The sequence below is a fragment of the Triticum aestivum genome, chromosome 1B (genome assembly GCF_018294505.1).
Source record: "Triticum aestivum cultivar Chinese Spring chromosome 1B, IWGSC CS RefSeq v2.1, whole genome shotgun sequence".
Classification (NCBI taxonomy): domain Eukaryota; kingdom Viridiplantae; phylum Streptophyta; class Magnoliopsida; order Poales; family Poaceae; genus Triticum; species Triticum aestivum.
In genome coordinates, this window is record NC_057795.1 from 450,290,397 (window position 1) to 450,315,428 (window position 25,032).

A 25,032-nucleotide genomic window follows, 5' to 3' on the forward strand; every position below is an offset into this window, starting at 1 on the left:
GAAAGGAATGGATGAATAGGGAGGGGCGTGGGTGAAAGGGAAGACTCTCATCCCTTTATAAAGGCAGCAAATATCATGTGCCTCCCCACTTGCCCGCTAAAATCGCTTATTCCCCAAACGCCACGTTAGATGGCACAGTTGGGCTACCCACGTCTATATTGATGAGGATCTCGTGATAAGGACACATGATCTCTGCTTCGACAAGACGCGCCGCTAAAACCGCTTCGCAATATGTGCGGTGACCGGTTGTGAAAAACGGTTCGGATAATGACCGAACCATGGCATGATACAAAAAGCTGTTAGCAGATTAGATTTGTGGAATATTATACTCTCTACGGTGCTATGTGGAACTTGTTTTGCAGAGACGAACACGACCCTTGTGTCCAAAATCTTCTATGGAGTATTCGGAGAAGGAACCCGCCCTGTAATGCCGAAGACAATATGCACGCCGGACTCATCGTCATTGAAGCCTGGTTCAGGGGCTACTGAGGGAGTCCTAGATTAAGGGGTCCTCGGACAGTCGGACTATATACTTTGGCCGGACTGTTGGACTATGAAGATACAAGATTGAAGACTTCGTCCCGTGTCCGGATGGGACTCTCCTTTGCGTGGAAGGCAAGCTTGGATACTCAGATGTGTAGATTTCCTTCTCTGTAACTGATTCTGAGTAAACCCTATCCCCCTCTGGTGTCTATATAAATCGGAGGGTTTAGTCCGTAGGGGATCATCAACAACAATCATAATCATAGGCTAGCTTCTAGGGTTTAGCCTTTACGATCTCGTGGTAGATCAACTCTTGTAATACTCATATCATCAAGATCAATCAAGCGGGAAGTAGGGTATTACCTCCATTGAGAGGGCCCGAACCTGGGTAAAACATCGTGTCCCCTGCCTCCTGTTACCATTAGCCTTAGACGCATAGTTCGGGACCCCCTACCCGAGATCCGCCGGTTTTGACACCGACAGCGGCGACGGCGCCTCCGAGTCGTACATTACCGCAAATCCACTTTCAGCGGGGCTTCACTATGTCTAATCTTCAGGACCTCTACCTAGTTAGGATGCACATAACCAACACCAAAAAATAAAACTCACGCCGGCAAAAAAGCAAAGTCATAAAAGACTGAAGCTATGCCTTGGCAAAGAAGCAAGAAAAAATAAATCTAAAGCGATCAAACAACGATAGACGATATACAACAACGAGCATGGACACCAACTATCACTTGACAACATAACAACTACGAAAAGATTCTTCAAAAGAAACGTCTTCAAGAAGAGAACGACACACAAGCGCTGCCATCACCGGATCCAATCTTCGAAAGTCAGATCATGGATTTTCACCCTAAAGTTCATGTCCGAGCAAACTTCAAGCAATGACATTAACATGGTAACGGCGCAAAATTGTCGCCGTTGCAAGGTATAACCAGGTAAGGTCAGACCCGGGGTTTTCACCCCGGAGCTCAAGACCGCGTACTCGAGAAGCACAACCAAATCAAAGTCAATATATGTTGTCTCTTTTTTTTCGAGAGTACGTCAATGGCGTACCATATTTTTCTAGAAGGGAGCAGAATATTTACAAGAGACCGACGAACAATGCAAACATTTGTCGCCGGCACACCCACACCAAAAAAACAAAAGCTAACTCCTCACAAATCTGTTTAGGCCGCCCACACCAAACCCAGCGCTCGACCAATCCCAAATGTCCCCGAGTATCGCCGTCGTGAGCTCTCTCAGGCCCACCACCTACTCCGGCCGGTTGAAAACATGCGTGTTTCTTTGCTTCCTAATGGCCCACAACACTCCAATGACTCGAATCCTCGCTTCACTTTTCCATGGAATCCTCTCCTAGTCCCGAGCCACCACTCCTCTAGTGTCTCCTGCCCGTCCGGAATGCCAACATTAACCTGCAAAGTGTCAAAACATGTGTGCCAGACTTCTCTCGCATATGGGCATTGCACCAACATGTGCTCGACGTTATCTTCTTCTTGCAAGTAAATGTAGCATGCCGAAGGCCCATCTTGCAGACCATGACGAGCTCTCCTGTCAGAGGTCCACAATCTGTGTTGCACCACGAGCCAGGTAAAAATCTTGCACTTAAGCAGGGCCCAACTTCGCCAAATGGCCGCGGCCTTGGGGAAGCGGATTCCGCCCTGGCAAAGTTGCGCATACGTGGATCTCGCAGTATAAGCTCCTGAAGGATCATGTGGTCAACCGAATTTGTCCTCACTTTGCAAGTCTCTCTGAACCGTAGCAATCGCGTGCCTTAGGTGCACCATCTGAAGCAAAATCGTGAAGGAGAATTGGGAATGGGTGTCGCTGGTCCATCTTCCCCAGCATCGCCTGGGCCACTGTCCTAGAGTTCCTTGTCCTTGTGTCCATGCCTTCCAGGACGAGAGGGGCAATATCTCCGACCGAGAAGCCATGTATCCATCTATCTCTCTAGAACAGTACTCGGTCGCCTTTCCCGACGGCAATCTTCACTAGACTATCAAAAACTTGTCTGGCCTCGTCTCCAATAGCAGATGCAAGCCCTGCCAAGGCCTGCGGGGATCAGTCCGTCTAAGCAACTCCCAACGCACTCTTAGCGCGATCGCTTGTAGGCTCAGGTTCTTCACACCCAATCCTCCGAAGGCTGCAGGCTTGCAAATATTATTCCATGCAACTAAGCATTGCCCTCCGGAGACCCGATCCTCGCCCTCCCAAAATAACGAGCGCAGCCACCTGTTTATATCCTCGAACACCCAGGCAGGGGCGTCCATGACCAGTAAGTGGTGTACCGGCCTCGCCGATAGCACAGACTTAACCAAGATCAACCTTCCCGAGCGTTGCATCATGCCTCTCTACCAGGCGGGGATGAAGTGCCTCACCTGATCAGTAGTGGCTGCCACTGCGCCCTAGTGAGCTGCTTGAGCGCAAGTTGTAGCCTGAGGTACTTGCAGGGGAACTCGGACATGGTGCACTGAAGGATACCTTCAACTCTCTCCCTATCATTGTTGTTCTCCGAGATGAGGATGGCAGTAAACTTAGTGTAGTTCACCCGAAGGCCCAAAGCTTCTCCAAATATTTCCAACGCATGCCTTAAAAATTGCAGATCTGCATCTGAGGGTTTGACAAATAGCGTGACATCGTCTGCATATACCTACAGGCGCTGCGTAGCAGAGATGCCTGTGTAAGCGCTGAGAACTCCCTCTTGCGACGCTTTGGCGACGACCGCGGACAGGATATCCATGGCAATGACAAACAACAAGGGATAGACTGGATCTCCTTGTCTTAAACCTTTGGCGTGCCAAATTCTCCTGCCAGGAACCCCATTCACCACAATTTTGGTGCTCGCTGTTTACAGCAAACTGGCCACCCACTTCAACCAGACTCTTCCAAAACCTTTAGCGCGTTGATACGTCTCCAATGTATCTGTAATTTCTGAAGCATTCATGCTATTATATTATCTGTTTTGCATGATTACGGGCTTTATTATACACTTTTATATTACTTTTGGGACTAACCTATTAACCGGAGGCCCAGCCCATATTGCTCTTTTATTGCCTGTTTCAGTATTTTGAAGAAAAGGAATATCAAACGGAGTCCAAACGGAATGAAACCTTTGGCATCGTGATTTTTTGGAAGAATATCATCCTGGAGGCTTGGAGATCAAGTCAGAAGACCCTCGAGGAGCCCAGGAGATAGGGGGCACCCCCCCTACAGGGTGCGACCCCTGTCTCGTGGACCCCTCGAGCACCCCCCATCCAACTTCTTTCGCCTATATAAGCCTACGTACCCTAAAACATCGAATATCAAGATAGATCGGGAGTTCCGCCGCCGCAAGCCTCTGTAGCCACCAAAAACCTCTCGGGAGCCCGTTCTGGCACCCTGCCGGAGGGGGATCCCATCACCGGTGGCCATCTTCATCATCCCGGCGCTATCCACGACGAGGAGGGAGTAGTTCACCCTCGGGGCCGAGGGTATGTACCAGTAGCTATGTGTTTGATCTCTCTCTCTCGTGTTCTCTCTCATGTTCCCTCTATGGCACGATCTTGATGTATCCCGAGCTTTGCTATTATAGTTGGATCTTATGATGTTTCTCCCCCTCTACTCTCTTGTGATGAATTGAGTTTCCCCTTTGAAGTTATCTTATCGGATTGAGTCTTTTATGAGAACACTTGATGTATGTCTTGCCGTGCTTATCTGTGGTGACAATGGGATATCATGTGCCTCTTGATGTATGTTTTGGTGACCAACTTGCGGGTTCCACCCATGAACCTATGCATAGGGGTTGGCACATGTTCTTGACTCTCCGGTAGAAACTTTGGGGCACTCTTTGAAGTACTTTGTGTTGGTTGGATGAATCTGAGATTGTGTGATGCATACCGTATAGTCATGCCCACGGATACTTGAGGTGACAATGGAGTATCTAGGTGACATTAGGGTTTTGGTTGATTTGTGTCTTAAGGTGTTATTCTAGTACGAACTCTTTAATAGATCGATCCGAAAGAATAACTTTGAGGTGGTTTCGTACCATACCATAATCTCTACATTTGTTCTCCGCTATTAGTGGCTTTGGAGTGACTCTTTGTTGCATGTTGAGGGCTTGTTATATGATCTATCTATGTTATTATTGTTGAGAGAACTTGCACTAGTGAAAGTATGAACCCAAGGCCTTGTTTCCTATCATTGCAATACCGTTTACGCTCACTTTTATCGCTCGCTACCTTGCTGTTTTTATAATTTCAGATTACAAAAACCTTTATCTACCATTTATTTTGCGCTTGTATCACCATCTCTTCGCCGAACTAGTGCACCTATACAATTTACCATTGTATTGGGTGTGTTGGGGACACAAGAGACTCTTTGTTATTTGGTTGCAGGGTTGTTTGAGAGAGACCATCTTCATCCTACGCCTCCTACGGATTGGTAAACCTTAGGTCATCCACTTGAGGGAAATTTGCTACTGTCCTACAAACCTGTGCACTTGCAGGACCAACAACGTCTGCAAGAAGAAGGTTGTGTAGTAGACATCAAGCTCTTTTCTGGCGCCGTTGCCGGGGAGGCTAGGTAAGCGGCACTCACTCACACCCCGTCAACTCAGCTCTTTTCTGGCGCCGTTGCCAGGGAGGTTAGCGCTTGAAGGTATATCTTTAGATCTTTCAATCGAATCTTTTTATTTCTTGTTTTATCACTAGTTTAGTTTATAAAAGAAAACTACAAAAAAATGGAGTTAAGTTTGTCTCATACGCTTCGTCTTTTTAATATCTTTCGTGAGTATGATGAAAAGGAAAATTGTGCTCAAGTGCTAGAAGAAGAAATCTATAAAATGTTTTGCATGAAATCTTTGAATGATGAGAATGGTTGCAATGTCGTTAGTATGAATTCCTTGAATATCCTGATGCTAATGATATGCAAAGCCACAAGCTTGGGGATGCTATGTTTGATGAATATGATATTTTTTGTCCCCCAAGTTTTGATGAGAATATTTATTATGATGAAAGCATGCCTCCTATTTATGATGATTATATTGATGAAAGTGGGTTTGGAAGAGTGTCAACTTTAGGTAGTATTGATCCCACTATTTTGGAGGATATTGAATCTTATTGTGATGAATATGAAAGTGGATTTGGAAGAGTGTCAACTTTATTTAGTGATGATTCCACTATTTCGGAAGAGTTTCCAATTGATTATGAGAACAAAGTTGCTATCTATGATGATTATTGTGATGACTTGTATGCTATTAAGAATAATTATAACCATGAAGCTTGTCATCATGATTTTAGTTTTCAATTGGATTATGCCTCACATGATAATTATTTTGTTGAGTTTGCTCCCACTACTATTCATGAGAAGAAATTTTCTTATGTGGAGAGTAGTAAATTTTCTATGTTTGTAGATCATGAAAAGAATGCTTTAGGTGCTGGTTATATTGTTAAATTCATTCATTATGCTACTGAAAATTATTATGAGGGAGGAACACATGATTGTAGGAATTGCAATAATGTCAAGTTTCCTCTCTATGTGCTTCAAGTTTTGAACTTATGCTTGTTTTGCCTTCCTATGCTAGTTGATTGTTGTTCCCATAAGTTATTTGCTCACAAAATCCCTATGCATAGGAAGTGGGTTAGACTTAAATGTGCTAGTCATATGCTTCATGATGCTCTCTTTATGTTTCAATTCTTATCTTTTATGTGAGCATCATTGCCATCATCATGCCTAGCTAAAAAGGCATTAAAGAAAAGCGATTGTTGGGAGACAACCCAATATTTACCCTGACTGTTTTTGTGTGTTCACATGATTATGCTACTGTAGTAATCATGTTTTATAGCTTTTTTTTTCAATAAAGTGCCAAGTAGAACCTTTGGGAAGACTTGGGTGAAGTTTATATGATCTTGCTGTAAAAAACAGAAACTTTTGCGCTCACGAGATTAATTACCATTTCTTATTGGAGAGTGATTTTAGGTTTATTATTTTTGCAGATGATTAATAGACAAATTCCTCAGGTCCAGAAATTTATTTCAGATTTTTTTGAGTTCCAGAAGTATACGTTTGATACAGATTACTACAGGCTGTTCTGTTTTTGACAGATTCTGTTTTCATTGTGTTGTTTGCTTATTTTGATGAATCTATGAGTAGTATCGGAGGGTATGAACCATAAATAAGTTAGAATACAGTAGGTTTTACACCAATATGAATTTAGAATGAGTTCATTACAGTACCTAAGTGGTGGTTTTATTTTCTTATACTAATAGAGCTTACGAGTTTTGTTTTGAGTTTTGTGTGGTTGAAGTTTTCATGTTTTGGGTAAAGATTCGATGGACTATGGAATAAGGAGTGGCAAGAGCCTAAGCTTGGGGATGCCCAAGGCACCTCAAGGTAATATTTAAGGACAACCAAGAGCCTAAGCTTGGGGATGCCCCGGAAGGCATCCCCTCTTTCGTCTTCGTTCATCGGTAACTTTAGTTGGAGCTATATTTTTATTCACCACATGATATGTGTTTTGCTTGGAGAGTCATTTTATTTTGTTAGTATTTGCTTGATGTTAGTTAGAAAAATGCTTTTCATCTTTAGTTTCAATAAAAATGTCAAGGATAGCCTTTGCCATGCTTATTTTGCTAGTATACATGTTGCTGTTTGAAAACAGAAATTTTACCGCTGTTGCAAAAATTCCCTAAAAAATTCGGGGAATGGTATAATGTTGAATCTTTTTGCATATTGACCTCTGATAAATTCATTACAGTGGGAATTTAATTTCATAATTTTTGGAGTCAGGGAAGTATTGATACTCTTGCATTCTTTACAGACTGTACTGTTTTGGCAGATTGCTGTTATGTTTGCATTGTTTGCATATGTTTGCTTGTTTAATGATCCAATTTAAGGATAGGAGTATTAAATATGCAGAGGCATTTAGTATGCAATGTTCAATAATAATTTTAGTGATTTGTTATAGTAGAAAATGATAAGGTTTTGCATTGGTTTATACTAACCTATCTCACGAGTTCTTGTTGAGTTTGTTGTGAATGAAGCTTTTAATAAAAAGAAACCATGTTATGAGAGGAATTAAGGAGACACAAAAGCTCAAGATTGGGTATGCCCAAGGCACCCAAAGATAATATTTCAAGAAGTCTCAAGCATCTAAGCTTTGGGATGCCCCGGTAGGCATCCCACCTTTCTTCTTCAACCACTATCTGTTAGTGTCGGTTGAGCCTAAGTTTTTGCTTCTTCACATGAGTTGTGCTATCCTTGCAATGTCATTTTATTTTGTTTTGCTTGATGCTTGAATAAAATACCAAGATCTGAAATTCTTTAATGAGAGAGAGTCTTCACATAGTTGCATAATTATTTAGCTACTCATTGATCTTCACTTATATCTTTTTGGAGTAGCTTTTCATTTACTCGTGTGCTTCACTTATATCCTATGAGTAAATTGTTGAATGAGTTGATTGTCACAAATCTGAAATTATATATGCCTCATTTTCTTATCCCATGGGGAGTAATGACTTCACATCTAAGAAGTAGAGGTTGTAAATTTCTTGACGGTTAGCAAGCATTGTATTAGTCATTTGAACAATTCATGAAAGAATATTGAAGGAAGGGAGATTTCACATATAAATATATTATCATAGACACCTTTTATAATTTTGAGCACTCATTAAGTATGGCATGCTAAAAAGTTGATGTTGGACAAGGAAGACAACGTAATGGGTTATGTTTTCTCACATCTCAGTTAAAGTATATTGTCATGGATCATTCAAACATGTTGAGATTGCCTTTCCCCCTCATGCTAGCCAAAAATTCATAGCACCAAGTAGAGATACTACTTGTGCTTCCAAATATCCTTAAACCCAGTTTTGCCATGAGAGTCCACCATACCTACCTATGGATTGAGTAAAGATCCTTCAAGTAAGTTGTCATCGGTGTAAGCAATAAAAATTGCTCTCTAAATATGCAAGACTTATAAGTGCGAAGAAAATAAGCTTTGTACGAACTTGTTATGGAAGCAATAAAAGCGACGGACTGCATACTAAAGGTCCATATACAAGGGGCAATATAAAGTGACATTCTTTCGCATTAAGAGTTTGTGTATCCAACCCTAAAAGCGCATGGCAACCTCTGCTTCCCTCTGCGAAGGGCCTATCTTTTACTTTATGTCTTTTACTTTATGCAAGAGTCAAGGTGATCTTCACCTTTCCCTTTTTCATTTTATCCTTTGGCAAGCACTTTGTGTTAGGGTGATCCTGATATATATATCCAATTGGATGTACGTTAGCATGAACTATTATTGTTGACATCACCCAAAGGTGAATACGTTTGGAGGCAACATTATAAGCCCCAATCTTTCTCTGTGTCTGATTAAAACTTCATAACCACAAGTATTGCGTGAGTGTTAGCAATTGTAGAAGACTATATGATAGTTGAGTATGTGAAGTTTGCTAAATCAAAGCTCTGACATAGGCTCTTCCTGAAAATAGGATGAATTGTAATTGTTTGATGACTAAGAATGAAGTGTGCTAGTTTTCAAGAATATAATCATGCTAGAAAAGGTGATTGAAATTATCACTGATCAAGCTTGTGCACCTGCTAGCATTCACACTTCATAAATTCTTTCTTTTATCATTTACCTACTCGAGGACGAGTAGGAATTAAGCTTGGGGATGCTGATACATCTCCAACGTATCTATAATTTATGAAGCATTCATGCTATTATATTATCTGTTTTGCATGATTACGGGCTTTATTATACACTTTTATATTACTTTGGGACTAACCTATTAACCGGAGGCCTAGCCCATATTGTTGTTTTATTGCCTGTTTCAGTATTTTGAAGAAAAGGAATATCAAACGGAGTCCAAACGGAATGAAACCTTCGGCATCGTGATTTTTTGGAAGAATATCATCCTGGAGGCTTGGAGATCAAGTCAGAAGACCCTCGAGGAGCCCAGAAGATAGCCCCCCCTACAGGGCGCGCCCCCTGTCTCGTGGACCCCTCGAGCACCCCCCGACCGACTTCTTTCGCCTATATAAGCCTACGTACCCTAAAACATCGAATATCAAGATAGATCGGGAGTTCCACCACCACAAGCCTCTGTAGCCACCCAAAACCTCTCGGGAGTCTGTTCCGGCACCCTGCCGGAGGGGAATCCCATCACCGGTGGCCATCTTCATCATCCCGGCGCTATCCATGACGAGGAGGGAGTAGTTCACCCTCGGGTCCGAGGGTTTGTACCAGTAGCTATGTGTTTGATCTCTCTCTCTCTCTCTCTCGTGTTCTCTCTCGTGTTCCCTCTATGGCACGATCTTGATGTATCCCGAGCTTTGCTATTATAGTTGGATCTTATGATGTTTCTCCCCCTCTACTCTCTTGTGATGAATTGAGTTTCCCCTTTGAAGTTATCTTATCGGATTGAATCTTTTATGAGAACACTTGATGTATGTCTTGTCGTGCTTATCTGTGGTGACAACGGGATATCATGTGCCTCTTGATGTATGTTTTGGTGACCAACTTGCGGGTTCCGCCCATGAACCTATGCATAGGGGTTGGCACATGTTCTTGACTCTCCGGTAGAAACTTTGGGGCACTCTTTGAAGTACTTTGTGTTGGTTGGATGAATCTGAGATTGTGTGATGCAAATCGTATAATCATGCCCACGGATACTTGAGGTGCCAATGGAGTATCTAGGTGACATTAGGGTTTTGGTTGATTTGTGTCTTAAGGTGTTATTCTAATACGAACTCTTTAATAGATCGATCTGAAAGAATAACTTTGAGGTGGTTTCGTACCCTACCATAATCTCTACGTTTGTTCTCCGCTATTAGTGGCTTTGGAGTGACTCTTTGTTGCATGTTGAGGGCTTGTTATATGATATATCTATGTTATTATTGTTGAGAGAACTTGCACTAGTGAAAGTATGAACCCAAGGCCTTGTTTCCTATCATTGCAATACCGTTTACGCTCACTTTTATCGCTCGCTACCTTGCTGTTTTTATAATTTCAGATTACAAAAACCTTTATCTACCATCTATTTTGCACTTGTATCACCATCTCTTCGCGAACTAGTGCACCTATACTATTTACCATTGTATTGGGTGTGTTGGGGACACAAGAGACTCTTTGTTATTTGGTTGCAGGGTTGTTTGAGAGAGACCATCTTCATCCTACCCCTCCTACGGATTGATAAACCTTAGGTCATCCACTTGAGGGAAATTTGCTACTGTCCTACAAACCTGTGCACTTGCAGGCCCAATAACGTCTACAAGAAGAAGGTTGTGTATAGACATCACGCGCAGCACCTCGAACAAAAATGGCTAGGACAAGGAGTCGAAGGCATGTGTGATGTCCAACTTGAGGAATACTCCAGGGCTCTTTCTCGCATGGATTTTCCTCGCAACTTGTTTAACCAGCAAGTAGTTATGATGCAGGGTACGATCTTTGATGAACGCGGACTGGTTGACTCCAACAAACTCATGCATTTTCCTCCGAGCTCTATTGGCAAGCAGCTTAGCAAAAATCTTGGAGAAGCTATGGGACAGACTAATAGGCCGGTAGTCGCCCACTTCAATCGCGTCCGGCTTCTTTGGGATCAGAATGATGAGGGATCGGTTCAGTCTGGAGAAGCCACGGTCGTCGCCCACGCAAAGCTTGAGGAATGCAGCCATGACATCTCTCTTAATGGTGGGCCAAGCCTTTTGATAGAATGTGATGGTGAAGCCATCTGGTCCGGGGGCGCGATCCGGCTGCATCTCTTTGATAACACCCCAGACTTCCTCCTCTATGAATAGAACCTCCATGTCTCGTAGGTCCAGTTGCTCAACTCCCAGGTAATCAAGATCAAGGGTGTGGTTCCTCGTGTGCGCCGTAGCCAAGAGGCTCTGAAAAGCATCGGCAAAAGCCTCCTCCATGCGAGTTTGATCAGTGATGGTCTCGTTCCCAACTCTGATTTGGGGGATGAAGTTTTTAGCCCTTCTTCCATTGGCCACCGACTAGAAGAATTTGGTGTTTGCATCTCCTCCCCGCAGCCATCTAAACCTGGACCTTTGTCTTTCTATGGTGCGCTCCAAGGAAGCTAGCCCCAACAAGGCTAGCTTCAACGATCTCCTCGACCAAATCTCGAGCTCTGACAAGCCTCTAGCTTCCAGGGCTTGATCAAACCGGAAAATCACAAGCAAGGCAACGGACATGAGCAACTTGATGTTGCCGACTTTCTTTTGCCCCCAAGCTTGCAGCGCGGCACCGACATTTCTGAACAGAGTGTCCAACCTTTTAAAGGGGTCAACTTTCGCGGGGTCACAGGTCCATGCCTCGCTAATGGCCTGATCGAAGCCATCAATCTTGAGCCAAAAGGACTCAGACCGGAATCTTTTCTTCGGCCAATGGTGAGCAGCAACTGAGAGATGCAAGGGCGCATGGTCTGAGATGTTTGTGGAGAGCGCCTGGAGGGGGTAGTCATGTCGAGCCAGCTCCCAATCAACGGAGACAAAAATGCGATCAATCTTGGTAAACGTTGGTACCTCCTGCTCATTTGTCCAAGTAAACGGCATCCATGCATGTAAAGCTCCTTCAACTCGTTATTATGAACGAAAGCTCTGAATTTATTCATCATGGTATGATTGAGGTTCATGTTGCTCTTCTACGAGGCACGCAAGATCATGTTGAAGTCGCCAAGGACCATCCAAGGCCCCTGGCACAATGTTCTCCTAGCTTCCAAGTCTGCAAGGAACGGAGTTTTGAGCTCGTCTACTTGTGGTCCGTAGACCACCGTGATCCACCATTCATCTCCAACCTTTGGGCGAGCCAATCCTGTGATGGAGTTGGCGTCCCTCTGTACATGGTCGATATGCAAAACTGTGGTGTCCCAGGCTAAGATAATGCCACCTCTCATCTCCTCCGCCGGCAAGTAGGAAAAGCCGTTCAAAGACGGACCACAACATTGTAATAACAGAAAAGCGTTTACAACTGCAAGTTTAGTCTCTTGCAAACATACTATGCTTGGATTAACCGAGTCTAAAAACTCCTTCACCGCTCTTCTTTTAGCCGGATTGTTCAAGCCTCGAATGTTCCAGCATGTCACTGAGGGGTTTGTGTCCATGGAAATGGCCTACGCCCACACCATAGCTCGCAAGGGCACACTCATTGTGCACCTATCGTTGAAGCCGCTCCTGTGTAAAATAGTTTGGGAAGCGTTAAACCCTTTTCTCGGGCCGCATTGTATATATATGGAAGACGTCGTGGCTTACAAGCTGAAGATAAATCGTACAGAGATGATTGTAACGTGAGGGAGAGGAAACAGAAGAAGGGATAGAAAAGGATTACAAGTTAAAGACTAGTCCTATCCCTATACAATTGTTCTAACACTCCCCCTCAATCTAAACCTTAATAAACTCCAAGGTTGAGATTGTACTTAAACTCATTAAACCTTCTCATAGTAAGAGGTTTTGTGAAGCCATCAGCTAGTTGATCAGCAGTTGGTATGAACCTTATGTCCAGTAGCTTATGATCTACTCTTTCTCTAACAAAATGGAAATCAACCTCAATGTGCTTTGTACGTGCATGAAAAACAGGATTGGCTGAAAGATAGGTTGCACCAATATTATCACACCATAACCGTGCAGCATGTGGAGTATTAATTCCTAGCTCATAAAGCAAAGTCTGAATCCACATGACTTCAGCTGTAGCATCTGCTAAAGCTTTGTACTCAGCCTCAGTGTTTGACCTTGAGACTGTGGCATGTTTTCTTGCACTCCATGATATAAGATTTGTTCCCAGGAATATAGCAAAACCACCTGTAGATCTTCTATCATCAGCACATCCTGCCCAATCTGCTTTAGAATAGGCAGACACAAGCATCAAAGGATACTTGACAATTTTTAGCCCAAGTCCTTCTGAAAATTTAAGATACCTCACAATTCTTTTGACCGCTGTCCAGTGAGTAGTAGTAGGTGCATGCAAGTATTGACATACCTTGTTCACATAATAAGAAATATCAGACGAGTAAGAGTCAAATATTGCAAAGCACCTACAACACTTCTGTAGTTGGTTGCATCCTCAGGTCCAAGTGCTTCTCCACTATCAATTGTAAGTTTTTCTGAAGTTGAAATTGGTGTACTGACAGTCTTACAGTTTTCCAATCCAACTCTCTTTAGAATGTCACTACCATATTTTTCCTGTGAGAGAATTATACCATCCTTTACCTTCTTGACTTCTATACCCAGGAAGTAATGAAGATCTCCCAAATCTTGAAGAGCAAACTCCATCTTTAGATCCTTAAGAAGGCAGGTAGTAGCATCTGGACTTGAACTGGCAACAATTATATCATCAACATATACTAAAACAAATATGGTGACATTGCCTTTATTGTAGAAGAATAATGAGGTATCGGCTTTCGATGATGTGAACCCCAGTTGTTGCAATTGAGTGCTCAACCTTGAGTACCTGGCTCTTGGGGCCTGTTTCAACCCATACAAAGCTTTCTCTAGCTTGCAAACATAACGAGGTGTGCTCTTATTCTCATAACCTGGTGGCTGCCACATAAAAACCTCCTCTTCCAGAACACCATGAAGAAACGGGTTCTGAACATCCAGCTGCCTTAAGCTCCAACCTCTGGAAACAACAATAGACAGTACAAGTCGAATAGTAGTTGCTTTAATGACAGGTCTAAAAGTATACTCATAGTCAATACCAAACCTCTGTTTAAATCCTTTTGCAACTAACCTGGCCTTATATCTGTCTATGCTTCCATCTGACTTTCTTTTAATCTTATACACCCACTTACAATCTATGACATTTTTGCCTTCTTCTAGTGGTACCAATCGTCATGTTTTATTTTTCATGAGTGCCTCATATTCATTATCCATAGCTTCTTTCCAATCTTTGCTAGCAAGTGCATCATGCAAATGAGCAGGTTCACCCATACTCGTAAGAAAAGCACGTTTGATCTTATCATACCTTATGGTACCATATGTGTACTCTTTTTCTTTAACAATACCAGATTGAGATCTAGTATTACGACGCAAAATTGCAGGTGCAGCACCTGGTACACAATCCCGGGCAGTACTTGGCGCAGAAAATGCTGGTGTTGCTGGTTCAGTATTGGAATTTTCCTCCACAGAAGATCCCTATGGATTTGTTGCATCACCCAGCGCCTGATCCAAGGAAACCAGGGGACAGAAATCTTCCTCGCGATCGTGACACCAGCGGGAACTCGCCGCGTGGCGGATGCGCCGGGCCCTGTGCCTGCCGCCTGGTCGGCCGCGGCCCCATCGATCGTGCGTGTGGAGCTCGATGAGTCGCTCCGGGCCGCGTTGACTGGGCTGGTGAGGCCCACACAGCTCGGGCTGTCGGCCACCCCAGCACTGGACGCGCGCAGCGGGCTCAGATCGCACTAGGATCGCGCGCCTTCACCGGATCCTACGCCGCTGCTGCTGCCAGGATCATCCTGGGATCCCGTGGCTGTTTTGTCCACACCTGCTGACATAAAATGACGCCCCAAATCTGCACACTCATCATCAAAATTAATATTTTCTTTTTCCATGGAACTAGTCATATGATCAGCACTATGTAACTCGCCCCCGTGATCTGTACTAGGCAAGTAGTTAGAAAGAAGTGCAATTTCCGCACGAAGAAGAGCTCCGGCATTTGGATGAAGCTTGGAAAAAGGAAACATTGTCTCATCAAATACAACATCACGAGAAATATAAATGCGTCCAGTAGAAACCTCAAGACATTTGTATCCTTTGTGAAGATTACTATATCCAAGGAAAACACATTGGATAGAACGAAACTCGAGTTTCGATTATATGGACGAAGATTGGGGTAGCAAGCACACCCAAAGATTTTTAGAGAATTATAATCTAGTTTTTCGATGATTTTTTTTCCAAAGGAGTAATATTGCCAATAACTTTGCTAGGAAGATGATTAATAAGATATGTGGCAGCAATAAAAGCTTCATCCCAATATTTTAGCGGCATGGATGCATGAGCCAAAATAGATAGGCCTACTTCAACAATATGACGATGTTTACGCTTGGCGGAGCCGTTTTGTTGATGAGCGTGAGGGCAAGAGACATGATGAGCAATGCCAATGCTTCGAAAGAAAGAGTTGAGTTTTTCATACTCCCTTTCCCAGTCACTTTGGACTGTAACGATCTTCCTGTTAAACTGTCGTTCAACAAGTTTCTGAAACTCTTGAAAAATAGAGAGAACTTCATATTTGAATTTGAGCAAATATATCCAAGTAAATTTGCTATAGTCATCAATAAAACTAACATAGTATTTTTTTTCTTCCAAAAGAATCTCTTGCATGACCCCATACATCACTAAAGATAAGTTCCAACGGAGCATGAGAAACACTATTTGACCTAGGATAGGGAAGTTGGTGACTTTTTGCACATTGACAAGCATCACAAACCGACTCAACATCTTGACTAGATGACAATGGAAGATTGTCTGTATTCACTACTTGTTTAACTATGACCGAAGAGGGATGTACTAATCTTTGATGCCACCTTGACAAGGAAGGCTTGATGACGGAGAAGACTTTATGACGGCGATGCTTTCGACTAAATGCTCCGGATGTAATGGGATACAAGCCTCCAATGCATCTACCATGGTGAATGAGCTTCCTCGTGGCCTGATCCTTTATTAAAAAAAATACTTGGGACGAGTTTCAAACAAGACATTATTATCGGCAGAAAGACGAGACATAGATGCAAGGTTTTTGTCGGCTTGTGGAACATGAAGGACATCTTTTAGCACAAGATCACGTTTTAAAGTAGGGGAATTAATAGATGCTTGACCAATATGACAAATATCCACACCTCCACCGCTTGCGGTGTGAATCTGATCCATGCCGAAGTACTTCTCTCTCATAGCAAGTTTATCAAGTTCATTGGTGACGTGGTCAGTAGCTCTGGAGTCGGCATACCAGACAGATCCATCTTCACCTTGCTCCCTGATTGCAGCTGCTACATGACGGGCAGCAGGAACATAATTCTCATCGTATTAGTTCCAACAATCCAGGACCTCATGACCTGGTTTTTTGCAAAGTTGGCACCGAACTCTTGTGGAAGAAGAAGATCCAGCAGGTGCGTTGTTGTTGATGTAGGCGCCCTCACCAGAACGGGAACCTCGGTACTGACCGTTGCTGCCCTGGTTTCCTCCTGAGAACGATCTGTTGCCGCCCTGGTTGCTGTGTGCACGCCCGCCACTGCCGCTGTTGCGGCCTCGCCCCTGGTTACCGCACCCACGGCCAGATCCGCGACCATGGGAAGCTGCGTTGACAGAAGATTGCCTCACGTTCATGCCGTGAAGCAGGTTGAGGGGGGCGTCGAAGCTCATCAGCTGGTTGTAGAGTTCCTGGACCGTCACATGTTCAATCCAGGCTGCAAGTGCCGACACGATCGGGTTGTAGTCGAGGTCGAGGCCGGCTAGAACGTGGGAGACGATCTCTGCGTCGCCCAGCGCTGCTCCGATAGAAGCTATCTCATCTGACAGCATCTTGATCTTGGCGAGATATTCCGCCATAGTCATGTTCCCCTTCTTGAGGTTGGTAAGTTCAATCCTGGTGTTGATGGCCTGAGCTTGGGTATGAGCAGCGAACGTGGCATGGATCGCTGCCCACACCTCCGCCGGGGTCTGAAGAGTAACCACCTGTGCAAGGATTTCGCGAGAAAGAGAACCCATCAAAAATCCCTGAACTTGTTGTTGCTGTGAATACCAGAGGACGCGCGCGAAGTTGGCGATCTGCTCCTCTTTTCCATCCTTGGTGATGGTGAGAGTTTCCGGCGGTGCTTGGCTCTCCGGATCGAGGTGGTGGCCCATCTGTGCGCCCTTGATTTGGGGCAGCATGATGGCTTTCCACATGAGGAAGTTGTTCCTTGTGAGCTTCTCCTGAGGTGGGAGTCCAATGGACATGGGATATGAGGAACTAGAGGAAGGGGCGAAGGTGGATGATGAGGCTACAGATGTGGAGAGGGCACTCATGGTGCTGGATTGGGTGGAGGCGCTGGTCACGGCGAAGGATTGAGGTAGGGCTTGGGCAAGATGCGATCAACTTTCGATCTTAGGAAGAAGTCGCTCTGATTACCATGTAAAATAGTTTGGGAAGCGTTAAACCTTTTTCTCGGGCCGCATTGTATATATATGGAAGACGCCATGGCTTACAAGCTGAAGATCAATCGTACAGAGATGATTGTAACGTGAGGGAGAGGAAACAGAAGAAGAGATAGAAAAGGATTACAAGTTAAAGACTAGTCCTATCCCTATGCAATTGTTCTAACATCCTGATCCCATAGTCATCCCTAGCAAAGCCTTGCCAAAACGTGCTGCAATCACTCGAATGTGTTGCTCACGGGGCGGTGAGTGGAAGAGATGCTTGAGCTCCTGAAATGTTGTGTCATCCACCTGGAAGTCTTCCGGCGCAAGCCCAAGAGTGCGAAGCAGAACGTTTTCGGCCGGCGTCGCTTTGGCTATACTATGTGCGGCCGTCTTCTTGGTGGCACGTGTGGTTCTCTTCGGGGTGAATGGCTCTGCCTCGGGCCTAAGGCCTGGACTTCTTTGAGAAGCGGAGGCGCAAGCTTTTTAACAATACTAGTAAGATGCCCGTGCTACGCTACGAGATAAAGAAAAAGGTGAACTTAAGTTATAGTTACGATCCCATATACTGCTGCTGACAATATAAAATATACCGACATTGATCAAAGTAATGATGTGTTATTGATTGGTACATATCAAGCACAATCAAACATATGGTTTTCAATCCACAAACTCATGCGTCCAAGCCAAACAGTTTCTTCTCCATCTCCGCCTCACTGAAAGATTTGTTGTACTCCATACTGAGTTTTATCATTGCTCGCTCTATCCTATATCAAGTTGATAGAGATCATGCGGCAGATAGAAAATCTGTTCACACATATGTGGCAATTATATAGGAGTCACCCTATGTTTGATCACATAAATCACAACTAATCGTCAGCTCATTGTATTTGGTCAATTATATAGGAATCACCCTAGAACTTGGGCATCAGACATATCATTATACTCATGAACAAACTAACGAACTAATTGGTATGATAAAAAAGAATCAAATCCGTATTAGTCTATATATCTATTGCAGGTGCAAACATAAAAGGCATATCATTACACTCACCAAGTTATTATAAATTATTAAGCTGTTTATTAGTCTCTATATCTAAAAAGAGCTGATAAAAAAGCAATATTGGGGATGACATCATATCAACTCTTGCAGACCCTAAGTTGATCAAATAAGAAAATCACATAAGCAGTATTGGGGATAAAATATATGTGCACGCACCACCTTGCAGATGGATTCACAGCGGCGAAGCATGGAGGTCGAACACAACAGCATCGGCGTGGATGACGTGGGGCGCTATGCCAGTGTGATTGCGCTACCGCGGCAGCACGTATCCCTGGAAGGCGAGAACTGAGACGGGGCGGCCTCGTCATGGTAATATGTACGGTTTGGAGCTTATAATGCTCGTCAAAGTAAACACAGGATACTCCTCGTCTCCCGCAGACGCCGCTGATGTCCATGAGTGCGCAAGGGACACAACCAGTGGGAGACATATGTTGGTGTACACACCATTAAGCAATCAAATTTGCAAAAAGAAAAATCTTCCCAAACCATATAATTTGGAGATTGAATGAAGACCAAACCCAACAGCAGGGATATTTAAAGTAGACGTTCCCAGATAAAAATGCTTCATGTCAGGAATTTCTTCTCTTTATTTCATCCCCTAGAACAAAGCAGTATAAACAAATTAACAAAGTACTGAATTTCCCAAATGAACCACACCAGTAACTTGTTATTCTCTCTATCTCTCCTCCTAAATCGATTTAGATAAAGAAAGAATAACTGGATAATATTTAGATAGAAACATTCATTTCTTATCTAAGCCACAAATGCATAATGCAGAACCAATCTGTGTTAGAGGGTGGAGATGGAGAAAGCTCACCGAATGATATCACCAATCTATGTATGGGGCTTACACCTAATAAATCAAGATCAAAGTCTTCTCACCATTGTCGGCTAGATTGCGCATCTAAGTAGCGGATGCCACAGCATGGCCACCAGACGCATACCGCTGCAGCACCAATCCCTTGTCACCATGTTCACGAGTACCTAGCAGCATACATATATATCTACATATCATGAAGAGAATACCTAGTAGCAGCAATTGTAATTAGTAAGCAAGTAATAGTATGAACAAAACCAGTAGAAGCATCAATAAAATGGCAGCAGTAGGTTGCTACTTTCCTCCATGATCTCTTTATATATGCAATAGTTGTATATCAGAACAGAGCAGGAAAATTAACAACATTAGGGCACCTTTCATGCACTCGTCGGCCAGCCAGCACCCATCCCAGCCTTCTACCTGACCGACTTATTCCTCTGCCCCCATGAACTCCTACTCAGCGTCCCGCCCAGCTCAAGCTCCATCGCGTGCGCCGGGAGAGAGGAAAACGGAGGAGAAAGGGGAGCTCCTACATGCCATCGTAGCATTCAGGCGCACACGCACACACGTACAGCACGCGCTCCATCGATCCAATGGCGCTGCCTCGTGCGCGCTGGCATGGGGGACGCAAATGAAGGAGAGTGCGCAGGTTATGAATTCGTCGGTGCTGAGCTTGGGGCAGCGTCAGTGCCATTGTGGGCAGCGGACCGGCGACCGTGACGGCGGGCCGACGACTGTGGCAGCAGGGATGGGCTCGATCCGGCCTGTCACATATGTGTGCTCCTTTGGGTGCCGAGTTTGGGATCCTGTTCTCTGTTGGTGTGGGGAGGCGGGGTGGGGGGGGGGGGGGTGGCCGGGACAGTGGGAGCGTTCCACCGGCGGGGAAGAGGATGGTCTTCGGAGGACAGAGGGTGGGTGGCGGCGCCGGAGATCCATTTCACGAGAGAACGAGAAACCTCCAGACTATCCCCTGTTTTGGTGGTTGGTTCGGCACAACATGTCTCAGTCCCGGTCTCAACCATAGATTCGAGATCGGATGGTCCATAAGGCCCGAAGGCAGGCACACCATCATCACCAACTCGCATTTTTATAGAAGTAGAGATATGTTGTCTCTTTCATTTGCCTCGATCGCAGCAGCAACAGCCCACCGTCGCACACATGATGAAACCTTTGATGAGGGAGGAATTTCGCAAGCACCGCCCGAGATATTTCAGCGCATCGCTTGTCACAGGCCATACGTTTTTTTTTTAGAATTGTCACAGGCCATGCGATGTTGTGTGTCCAACTGTCCATTTTCCATTGCCGGGCGGCGAGAAAATAAAATAAAATAGTTGCACCATAAAAAAGGAAGATATCGACGGGATGGACCGTGGACGTTCAACGGTCTTGGCGCGCGTAGCAGTAAAAGTAGCGACCGGCTTCCCGAATCACAAGTTTCCTGAGCAGGGATCAACCATGGAGATCGCGCACCTCGCGTACGTGCTCCTCTTCCTCTTCGCCGCCGTCGTACTTTATGTCCAGCGCCGCCGAGTTTCTCCGTCGACGAAGCCAAGAACGGCGTACTGTCCTCACCCGAACCCCGTTCTGGGCAACACCGTGGAGTTCATCCGCAACCGCGGGAGGTTCTTCGACTGGTACGCCGACATGCTGCGCGCGTCGCCGTCCAACACCATCGAGGCGTGGGGGGCCTTGGGCGCCAGCCACGCCGTGACCACCGCCGACCCGGCCGCCGTCGACCACCTGCTGCGCGCAAGCTTCGCCAACTACAACCGTGGCGCGCAATTCCGCGCGGCGCAGTCCGACCTCATCGGCGACGGCCTCTTCGGCGCCGATGGCCGCCTCTGGAGCCTCCAGCGCAAGCTGGCGTCATACGCTTTCTCCTCCCGCTCGCTACGGCGTTTCAGCGAAGACGTCCTCGCCGTTCACCTCGGCCGTCGCTTCCTGCCGTTCCTCGATGGCGCCGCGGGGTCCGGCGAGGTCGTCGACCTGCAGGAGGCGCTGCGTCGGTTCGCGTTTGACAACATCTGCTACGTCGCCTTCGGCGTCGAGAGCTCCACGCTCCTCGAGTGGGGTGACCCCCGGCACCAGGCGCTCTTCGCGGCGTTCGATACGGCCGTCGAGATCTCCTTCATGAGGACGTTGACGGCGCCCACACCGGTGCGGAAGCTCACGAAGCTTCTCAACATCGGCAAGTCGCGCCGGCTCCGAGAAGCCGTCGGCGTCATAGACGACCACGCCATGTCCGTCATCGAAGCCAAGGAGGTGAGCCAGAGAAACAGCCGCGATGAGGGCGATCCGGACCTGCTCTCCCGGTTCATGGCGGCCATGGACGAGGAGGACGGCGGCGGTGAACTCGCCGCCATGTTCCCCACGCCGGAGGCCAAACGCCGATTCCTGCGGGACGTGGTCGTCAGCTTCGTTCTCGCCGGCAAGGACACGACGACCTCGGCCCTGACGTGGTTCTTCTGGCTCCTCGCCGCGAACCCGCGGTGCGAGCGGCGCGTCCACGACGAGGTGTCGCGGTCGCCGGACGGCAACGTGAAAGGCATGCACTACCTGCACGCCGCGATCACCGAGGCGATGCGCCTGTACCCGCCGGTTCCCTTCAACGGGCGGGTAGCCGTCGCCGACGACGTCCTCCCGGACGGCACGGCGGTGCGCGCCGGCTGGTACGCCAACTACTCGGCGTACGCGATGGGGCGGATGGAGAAGCTGTGGGGCGAGAACTTCCTGGAGTTCGCGCCGGAGCGCTGGCTCGGTGACAGCGGCGAGTTCGCGCCAGTGGACGCGGCGCGTTATCCGGTGTTCCACGCCGGGCCGCGTGCGTGTCTCGGGAAGGAGATGGCCTACATGCAGATGAAGACGGTCGCGTCAGCCGTCCTTCGGAGGTTCAGGTTGGACGTGGTGGCACCGACGGCCAGTATGGAGTCGCCGCCGGCGTACGAGATGACCGGCACGATGAAGATTAAAGGCGGGCTTCAAGTGCAGCTCCGGATGAGTGATGCTAACAAGTCTTCGTTGGCCACGTCGGGATCTGGACAAGAAGTGGACTAAACGTCATCCCCGCACATCAAATGCGACCAATAATTACAGTTGGCCTTCTGGGTTTGTCCTTAGTCAAACATATTTAAGTTTCGAAAACACTAACGCCCACACATGTGGGCGTTCTCCAACTCGCCCACACGCCTGAATGATTGTTGATTGTCTTTTGCACGAATCTTGACACGAAAAGATGGATTTGGTGTGCCACGAAGGACGGAGCTGGTGTGTGGGCGTTGGAGAGTTTGCCCACACGCCCCGCATCACGCTGTTGCGAGCTGCGCTGTGTGGGCGAATTAATTTATGCCCAGACAACCACTACCTAGTTCATGCGCGTGTGGGCGAACTGATTTTCACCCACACAACACTTTCTACGTTGTGGATGGCAACTGCAGTTACGCGAACGTGGCAACTAGGTAAAACATGGCAACTGTGATTCTTTCGCTAGACGGCAACTGCAGTTGCGCGTATGTGGCAACCAAATAAACACGCATGGCAACTGCAATTAACTGTACATGGCAACTATGGTTGGATCACACGTGACAACTAGGTAAACACACGTGGCAACTACTGTTTGACCATGTGTAACTACGGTTTGATTACACGCGGCAACTACCATAAATTAGACATGATAACTATATAGTTAATCAAAACAGATAAAGTTGTCATACTTTTACAACTACACTTGCCACCCCGGATAACTACATCTGCCAACCAGAATGGCAACTAAATCGTCATCCCGCGGGTACCTAATGTAGCTGCGCTAGGACGTGTGGACATTTTTGCTTCGTGGCACACGCGCGGGATGGAGACGAGTAGTACTTGTTGGGCGTATGGCACGAAGTAGCGACGCCCATATGTGTGGCCAATTCTAATGTCCGCCCACACACAACCCGTGTGGGCTGCCTCTTGCTCACACCACACACGGTGTGTGACCAGATCCTTTAACGCCTACACGTGTGGGCGCGTCCTTAAGTTTTGATCAAATTTATAGAAAAAAATTCAACGTCTTATATTTAGGAGTGGAGGTAGTAGAAGATTGAAGTAGTCTCATGAGATTCTTTATAAAATATATTTCTGTGTCATATTTATTAGATTATGTAGGTCTTAGCATATAAACTTCAATTACTAGATGAATGCTCCGAACGTTGCTATGGGAATTTGTATAAAATAAAATTATGCTGGTTTCATCAATCTAGGTAGTGTGTTTATGGTTCCTACTATATATAGTAAGATAATTTGTTTATCATTAGTTAAAATAAATTGAAAATTGTATCTTTCATGTATAAGTTGAAAATTGAAGCAAAACAAAAAAATATCCGGGTACATGCATTGGACTACTCATGTTGGGAGTAATATAAGAGCATCTCCAACAGTTGCACAACCTCGCGGCACCCTAAAACATTTTTACAACGCTGAAATAGCCTCTTTTTGCGTGCAACATAGCGCTGCCTCCAGCGGCCGCTGTAAAATATGGCATGCACGAGCAGCTCCAGCAGGTGCTGCAAAATCCACCGCGCGAGCAACCGGTACTACGATGCAACACATACGAACAATATGAAACAACATATAGATAAAATTCAAATAGCATAGTTCAAGCCCAACACCACAAACTAGTCCATACAATACAAATAAAAATAGATAAAAACGATACTACGATGCAAATATACTAGAAACTACTACTCGTTGCCGTCCTCCTCCTCGATAGTGTAGTTCGACGACATAAAGGCGTCATCCCACCGAGGATCATTGTCGTCAAAGGTTGACGCAGATCCTAGTTCGCACTGCGATATCGCCAGTGCCTTTCGCACACGCCTGTCCGCCCGATCCGCGGCTCGTTGCGCCCTCCTCTGCACCCAGAAGATGTTCTCGGCAGCGACATCCTCCGAGAAGCGCTGGCACCACTCAGCCATGGCGTACTCGTCCGCCTCGGCGATGAGGAGGCGGTGTTCCCGCCTACGCTGGATGCGGCGGTCCTCGTTGGTGATTAGTCTCGGCGGAGGCATGAGATCCTGCGCCTGCTAGCTCATCCGAGCGTCAGAGAAATTCATCTGCGAACGTGGCCGGTTGAGGCGCCCCACCGCCGCGTCGTATGTGCGGGCGGCCTCGTGGATGGTCTCGAACGTCCCGAGACCTAGGACGTATATCACCAGAGCGTATCTACGCGTAATACACGCCGGAGGGGTGGGCGCGGACACTGTGGTAGTCGGAGCTGCTCCGTGCGCACGGCAACATGTCGACGGTGGGGGAGAAGGCGTGGCAGCATGGGGAGAAGGGCACGGCGACGGCGACGGGGCGCTGGAGGCGAGGAAGAAGAGCGCGGTGGGGAAGAAGGAGGCGATGGAGTGGCGGTTGGTGGGCTCGCGCGTGTGTGTTTTATAGAGCGCGCCTGACGCCCCGCGCCAAAACTGCCGCGCGCTCGGTTGCTTTTTCGCGCATGCGCACCCTTTTTTCCATGTCGGATTCTCCCGTGCCTGCTAGAGCGCGCCAAACCGGCCTGCCCGTGCTAAATATAGTTTTTTTTCATGCACGCGATATCTAGCGC

The 25,032-nt window shown here is 46.2% G+C and overlaps 1 protein-coding gene across 1 annotated transcript; it reads left to right on the forward strand.

Moving 5' to 3' along the window:
• The first annotated feature begins 20,900 nt into the window (after positions 1-20,900).
• On the forward strand, positions 20,901-22,665 carry LOC123092499 (cytochrome P450 94A2). Its single transcript, XM_044514297.1, has one exon. The coding sequence runs from the start codon at positions 20,904-20,906 to the stop codon at positions 22,500-22,502; it is 1,599 nt and encodes a 532-aa protein (XP_044370232.1). The 5' UTR covers positions 20,901-20,903; the 3' UTR covers positions 22,503-22,665.
• Positions 22,666-25,032: the final 2,367 nt, after the last annotated feature.